The sequence below is a fragment of the Trachurus trachurus genome, assembly GCF_905171665.1.
Source record: "Trachurus trachurus genome assembly, chromosome: 14".
In the NCBI taxonomy this organism is placed as follows: Eukaryota; Metazoa; Chordata; class Actinopteri; order Carangiformes; family Carangidae; genus Trachurus; species Trachurus trachurus.
The window spans coordinates 20,986,200-20,994,103 of NC_139903.1; the positions used below are offsets into that span (position 1 = coordinate 20,986,200).

Consider the following 7,904-nt stretch of genomic DNA (forward strand, 5'->3'; position numbering starts at 1 on the left):
GTGTGTGTGTGTGTGTGTGTGTGTGTGTGTGTGTGTGTGTGTGTGTGTGTGTGTGTGTGTGTGTGTGTGTGTGTGTGTGTGTGTGTTGCTGGGCAGGGCTGTCCCAAAACTGGGGTGTAAACAAGGTTACGTAATGCAGCTTGCCGTCACACCTCCCTGTAAAAATGGCTAGGGGGAGCAGTGTTTCTTTCAAATCAGCTTTATTTACACTGTGATCATCATATCACTTTGCAGGCAGTGATTTGAGAGAAGCAGAGCGACACAGGAGAGAGTGAGTTCAGTTTGTCCTGATCGCCCGTCTTGTTGGTGTGAGAAGAAAACACAGACCGGCTGAGGAGATACAAAGGAATCAACAACACAGAGACAGAGAGAGAGGAGAGAGAGAGAAGAGAGAGAGAGAGAGAGAGAGAGAAGAGAGAGAGAAATGCTGAAGTGGAGGCAGTTGTGCAGTTGTGTCGAGCACAGAGTGACTCTCTGACGCCCCCTGGTGGATCACTCTCAAACTCACCTGAGCCCGACGAGACACAACAACAGAGTCAGGTGGAATGGTTCCAAATACAAACCTGGTGCAATGAGTTTTTTTAAAAAAGGTGTATGAATAGAAAATGACTGCACATAACAAAGACGTAAAAGATCAGACTAACAGAGAAACATTGAGTTATTATTGAGTTAAAATAAACATTTAAATATCGATTTAAATGTTTTTTTCACTCTACTCATTTTCTTACCAGAGCCTGATCCTACTGACTTGACAGCATCAGTTGAAACACTTGACCATCTCTGATAACGATCCACAAAATTTGCCATGTATCTAATTGCAGCCTACTATATTTCCAGAGTGGGAAAAACTGTGTATTTACAATATATTTCTAAACGTATATTACATGAATGTAAGATGAGCCAAAACTGATCACATTTAAACAAACCAAAATGATCACTAGCATCATAAGTATAGTTAGACATCCTCTTTTTTTTCTACTTATAACGTTGTTTTGAGTGAATGCTAAAGCTGAAATATCCATACATGAAATACATTTGCAGTTTTGATCACAGAATAGACTTGAAATATCCCAAGATGAAAAGTAGGAAGGACTGTTTCTAGCTGAAACTGGAAGTCGATGTTATCTCCAAGTAAAAAGAGTCGTGATCAGTGATCAGCAATTGGTGACGTCTTCTTCTCCTCCCTCAGGTCGGTCATGGACTTGGAGCCCGTCGATCCCGACTCGCCGGACATCAAGAGAAGGCGAATCCACATGTGTGACTATGAAGGCTGTAAAAAAGTTTACACCAAGAGCTCCCACCTCAAAGCCCACAGGAGGATACACACAGGTGAGACCCGAGCAACACAAACAACAACAACAACACAGGGGAAGATAAATTAGAAAGTGGAAAGTGTGTGTTGCAAGCAGGATTATATGGGGCTGTTTGTTGTATTATTACTTCCTCTCACTCTTTTTCTTCCCGTTAACTCCTCCTCTCCTCGTCTGCTGCCCCCTCCCTCCAGGAGAAAAACCCTACCACTGTACCTGGGAGGGCTGCACCTGGCGCTTCGCCCGCTCCGATGAGCTGACCCGACACTTCCGCAAGCACACAGGAATCAAACCTTTCCGCTGCACCGAGTGCGATCGCTCCTTCTCCCGGTCCGACCACCTCTCCCTGCACCGCCGCCGCCACGTCATGATGTGAAAACTCTGGACCTCCCCCCGACTCCCCAAAGCCCCCTATCAACCCCCCCCCCCCCCCTCCCCTCTTTACCATGACGTCTCAAAAGTCCCTCACAGCACATCTTGTACCAGTGTCCCTCCCCGCCCCACATGGACCTTCCTGTCCCCCTCCTCACCTCTGCTGAGCCCCCATTGTTAGGATTTTAAGCCCCATCAGAAGACACTGTACCTCCTTCATCCTCCTCCTCTTCATCTTGAAATCGCAGGAACATCAGGAATGTGTCTGTTCAGTACTCTGTGTGTGTGTGTGTGTGTTAAGACGTTGTCATCGCCGCCACCACCGTCCACCTGACGCCCCTCCCCTGCCACCCTCCAACCCGACCCCACACTCACATTTATAATAACGTCTCCTCATCAGAGGGAGGAGGATGGACTGAAGGACATCCAGCAGCAGGGACGTTCATCCATCCATCACATGCATCCATCCATTCAAAGGAGAGGAGGAGGAGGAGGAGGAAGAAAATGTGTGTGTTTTTAAACTGAAACGACAGGGGGAATCTTAAAACAGATGTTTCTTCAGCTGTTCTGTTTTTTTTAAATGATCTGTACATATCCAGAGTTGGAAAGTTATATGAGGCCACTATTTCCTATATGATGGACTTCTGGAAGCAAATATGAGTCATCTTCCACCACATGAACATTTCACAGGAATCGGGAACCTTTTTTTTTTTAACCCTGCTGTTTTAAACTGAGGAAACATAATGAATTTCGACATAAATCGTGAATCATCCGATAAACAGCAAGTCAATAAAGACGACAGATCTGACCAGACATTTGATGCCAGCCCTTGAGACCTGGAAGTGTTTGATAAAAAAAAGTATTTAAATTCCACACCCAGCGCCTCTCTGAGCCAAACCCCCCCCACCCCCACCCCTACAAAAAGTCTCCTCTTTGGGGACAGATGGTCTCTAATGTCCTTTACATTATGTGCAGAAATTCTGTCTGATTCAGGATCCATAAACTGACTTTAATTTGACTTCCTGTGGTTCCTAAGTCACTGTGCGGCATTTAGGGAAAAAGCCTAAAATAGACCAAATTGCAGTGGATTTTCAAAGTAAAAGCTTCCCAACTCTGCATATCAGTGTATGAGTGTAATATGTGGTGTGTGTGTGTGTGTGTGTGTGTGTGTGTGTGTGTGTGTGTGTGTGTGTGTGTGTGTGTGTGTGTGTGTGTGTGTGTGTGTGTGTGTGTGTGTGTGTGTAGTGAGCTTTTTTACGGTGGCTGAAGTCACATCAGACACTTTTTTCCTCTCGAGGCAAAAACATATCTGAGGCGTCTGATGCTGAGATGTTAAAGTAGTTTATGTTGTTCTGAACCTCGACCCCCCCTACCCCAGCCCCTGTCAACCCCCCCCCACCCTCCCCTGGTACAGGAAGCTACAAGACTGTGAACTTTATAAAGATTTTATTTGTTTTCATTGTATCAATCACATTATTGTTGTTTGCGTGTTCTGCCCCCGCACCACCTTTCTTGTTCTTCTTCGATAACAGTATTTGCTTTTTATGCGTCGTTGTTGCTGTTTGTTGTTTGTTTTTTTTAAATAATGCCTTCAGTTCTTTTTTTCTTTTTCTTTTTCTTCTTTGCCATGTTCGGCGCTCTTTTACAAAATGGCACCCTTTTGTTTTCTTTCTTTTTTTAAAGTACTGATTTCAGATCCTTTCGTTGTGTTCTGAGGCTGTGAAATAGACAGAGGAAACACAAAAAGTTTGAGATTACAAGTAAAACTCTCACGCAGGGAATAGGGGAGCTTTTCTGAGTGTGTGTTTTTTGCGTGTGTTGTTCGTGTGTGTTTGTGTGTGTGTGTGCGTGAGTGTGTTTGGGTGAGTGTGCATGTTTTGAGACAAACGCGTAATCAGAATTTAAGATTTTTACGAGTGTGTGTTCCGGGCACTTGTTGTTCTTTTACCTCTTGCCCGTTGAGCCTTAATAACCGAAGTCAATCTGTAAAGGGCGAAACCAGAACCTCTGACAGAGGAGACGTCGGGCAAAAGACCAACTGTGACGTGTGACCGTCTCCACTGATTGAGACATAATGCTTGACCGTGAGAACCTGATCTTAGAGACGTAGGCTTCTTTTGTTTTTTTCCCTCTCTCTTCTGCAGAAAGAATTTTCCAACAGCAAGCGGTTAGCATGTTTTTTTCTTTTCAGCCTTTGAAACCAGGAAGTGAAAGGTGCCATGTTTAGCAATTTTTAAAAAAAGAACCACATTTTAATTTTCACACAAACTCGCCTTGAGAAGAGATGGAGGCGTTCAGGCTTCTTCTCATTATTTAACCCACCTGGAGGCGTACGGCAGAAAATCTGCTGAACTGCTTCACAGCACAAATCAGGAAGGGGGCGCTGTTTTTTTTTTTTTGATGTTGTTTGTTTTGGAATTTGTCAATATCAGAAGAGATGTAAAGGGTCGGTTTTAATTATTTGCTCATATTTAGCTGTTGGGTCAATGTGGTCTCAGCTCCCTGCAACACCCAACAAAAAAAGCCATTTGCACTCTTTTTACGGCCATGGAGCAACAGAGCTGTGGAGCCAACATGGCCGCCGCTGGACGTCACAGTGGGCCAGGCCGGTCTGTCAGCGGTTCTGGGAGAAACCTTGTCGCACTGTGTTGGGCTGTCAGGGTCCACAGTGCCTGAGGTTTAAACCACGGGGAAAGTAAGCGCTCTCCTCACTAGCATTTCTACCAGGGTGGGGGTCAATTCTCTTTCAGCTTGTGACACAACTTAATTTAATGCCTCAAAAAAAAAAGAACTAACTAAGAACTAACATCTAATAAAGTCTAACAGAGAATCGTGTTTTTTATGTCTAAAACCCTTCTGACACAACTCCCTCTAACATCTAGCTTGTGCTAAACTCCACAGCTTAAATAGCACATCTTTTGAAACAGAATCGACCCCCCGTGACCCTGCTATGACCCATGGTGTCCATGTCTTAAGGGGGCTGTTTTTCAGCTCCTGATCTGGGCTGAACTTGATTATGCAACATAACGCAGACCTCGCTCCAAGCGCTGTTCTGAACTCAGAAGTAGAGCACTAGCTGGTATTTGTTGTACTGCTGATGTGCAGCTCACCGTAGGTTGTAACCAGATCCTTAAATTGAAAAAAAAAGATTTTATCCAAAAGAGAAAAGAGGGAAGTCCAGATGTGTAGAAGCCTGTTTGTGATTGTTGGTCACTGAACAAAGCCACCTCTGAAAAGCTAGTAAGTGAGAGCAAAGTGTTTTATATGGAAGATATGGAAGTGAATCTGTCTCACCACAATTTGAAATTTAAAAGACTGTGAATTTTTAGCACAGTTCATTGAACCATTAGAATGTTTTTGACTCTGCATGATCATCCGTTCAACTCACTCAACGTTTCAATAACTTATTTCACTTTTCTTTTCTTTTTTTTTTTGAATATCCACAAATTCAGAATGGAAAAATTAGTAATTTGCCCAATTGAATAGCAACTTGAATATGTATGATTCAATGTCTTTAAGCATGATTTTTGATTCAGAATTTGTGAACATTGAAAAATTAACATTGAAATGAGTTCTTGAGAAAAAAAAACATACATGATTTCATTGTAAAAAAAGAAGTAAACAGAGGTGCTAGAAATTCCCAGGCTTTTCAAATTTTAACATTTTCTGAGACAGGTTTCCTTCCATAGTTTTACATCTGACTTTTCATAGCGTGATAACTGAGACGGACGTGCAGGCTTCCTGTGAGCTGAGTGCATGCCATGAACAGGGCAGATAGTTTTTGGTCTGCATACTGCAAAAAAACAAAACAAAAAAAACCTTGTAGCAAGTCGCTGCATCTCGTTTAAAATCTTAAAAAAGCTTATTGAAGGAAATCAACTTATCTCAAGAGTCTGGACTAAGTACAGTAGTACAGTCACTTGTTTTGAGGGATTTTCTTCAATGTTTTTTGCAGTGCAGAGCAATGCAATGTCCCCATTTCTCTTAACATCCCCCTCTGCTTCAAGTTAAAAAACAAAAAACATAGTTACTAAGCACATCTTTCTAGAAGAGTATATGCATTTAATTGCAATTTTCTTTCTTTTGTAAACTGTTGATAAAGACATTAAGGACAAATAATTAAGAGAAATCCATGTACATAAATGTATATAATCAAAAAGTGCAGAGTAAATGTAACGGGTGAATTTCTATTTTTAACACTGACTAGATAATGTGAAAAAAATCCTTTCTTTCTTCTTCTTCTTCCTCTGTTGGTTTGATGAAGTGTGTTTCATCATGTGTTCATTTTTTTTTTTTCAAATCTAATAATGCATTTGTTTCGTAGTTTCTTCAAGAAAAAAAAATGGTCCCACTTGTGTTGTGCACACTTGTGTTGCATGGAGAGTAGCCTTCTTGTTTTCTTATAGTGACGTTGGTGAGCATGTCGGTGTGTGAGAACGTGGGGTTCCTTTAACATTATAATCTGAGAGGGAAAAAAAACTCCACTGAGAAAAACCACATTGAAAATGATTAATTAGGCATCAATTTATTATGATTATCATTATTATTATGATTTTTTATTATCATCACACCAAAACTTGATCTTTCTGCACTGCACCTGGTTTAAAATATCACAAAATCATGAAGCAGTTTCTTTTCTTTTTTCACTCTTGTGTTAAGACAGAAAATTTCAGGTCAGTTGATCGCCGTTTTTACACTCATTGGTCAGTTTTGTTTTAAAAGTTACAAAAAGCTGTTGATGCAAAGATGAACCAGGAAACAACCTCTAGTTGCCTACAGAAAACCGGCTTACCTATAGTTTACCCCCCCAAATGAAACATGGACAGTTTAAACATGCTAACATATTTTATCCCAGTTGAAACAGAACAAAATAAGGATGAACAAGTGTGGGCTAGACTCCCATTTACAGACAGACGATGATGGAAGATAAGGAACGCGCTGTGTTGCAGAAGCTAATTGGACAGTAGTGAGGACAAAGAGAGGCAGGACTTGAGGCCCCGACAGACATTATGTTCCTTTAGCAGGAGAACAGGGTTGGTTTTTATCATCTGAGGAGCAGCTCAAGTCCCATTTTCTCACTGTAATACTGTCCTCTCATAGAAAGTTTAGGCTCTATGTTAATATTGCCACAGTGCGATGGAAATAAGAGATTTCACTTGTGCTGCTCACTGCACTGAAAATGACAGTTTTTAGAGGTTTGATTAATTTCATTTCCAACCAGTATTTTCTAGTGAATGGAGTTTATTCAGTTGGAGAATGAGATTTGGACATGCTACAACAGGTGGCTACAGGGCGGGGGTCGTAACCTTTAGTCTCTGCTCTGTCTTATCCTCCCATCTTTCTCCAGCCGTCCACTGACGGTTTTGTGTATCACTGGAACTGTCATCAATAAGTTTGTAAGGAGACTTCTGGCTATGGTTTTGTCAAAAGACAAAACTCAAAAAGACGCAAAAACTCCCTGCACCTAGATGAAGGTAGATCTCAGAACCAGGATGAATACATCTAAACTAAACTGTCTCTACTAAAAATTAATCTTGATGTTTCTTTGAAACAACCTCCCTGAACAACACTGATCTGAAGAATATTTCATTCACTCCACATAGTGCAGTGTCCTTATTCAACAATAAAAGCAGCTAAATTAGTTCTTTCACAAAATACACACACTAAAACCTCCAGTGCCACACAAAGGATAGTCAGTTATTGCCGCTCAGAGCCTGTTGACGATGACCCAGACAGATTATTTTTTTCTCCACTGATGTTGGAGTTGTTGCCAGGAAACTGATGATGCACGTGTTTGTGTTTTTTATTTTTTTCCCTGCTTCCTGTTGTTTTTTTCGTTGCAGTTTTGTGCAAAGCTTGTTTTCCTTTGGTATTCTATTCTGTTTGTGCGTAAAGCAGGAATGTTCATCTGAAAACAGCAACATCTAAAAAGAGTTTTGGTCCCTGCTGAGACCTGAGGGACACAGTTTATGTCTGAGGGTGACGTCACTGACTTGTGTCCATCTGTGTGCGAGTGCCTCAACTCACCATGACCATCACTTCCTCTGCAAAATCAGAAACTCTAGGTATTTTCTATTGAATGCAGTAACTTATGGGCCAGTACTATATTTACTCAGTGCAATGCAGTTTATCATTATAATAATACAATTATTAATAATATTTTTCTTTTTTTTTTGTATTTGTACAGAACAAATGTGTAAAGATCAGTGAGGAAAACGTGAG

The 7,904-nt window shown here is 41.3% G+C and overlaps 1 protein-coding gene across 2 annotated transcripts in view; it reads left to right on the top strand.

Moving 5' to 3' along the window:
- klf8 (Kruppel like factor 8) overlaps positions 1 to 6,514 on the top strand; it is an 83,468-nt gene extending 76,954 nt beyond the window's left edge. For both annotated transcript variants that reach the window (XM_083987193.1, XM_083987194.1), the window contains exons 6-8: positions 1,190 to 1,329; positions 1,505 to 2,857; positions 2,928 to 6,514. In XM_083987193.1, the coding sequence (XP_083843319.1) occupies positions 1,190 to 1,329; positions 1,505 to 1,686 (322 nt within the window). In that variant the 3' untranslated portion in view covers positions 1,687 to 2,857; positions 2,928 to 6,514. The remainder of the gene's footprint in view (positions 1 to 1,189; positions 1,330 to 1,504; positions 2,858 to 2,927) is intronic.
- The last annotated feature ends 1,390 nt before the right edge of the window (positions 6,515 to 7,904 follow it).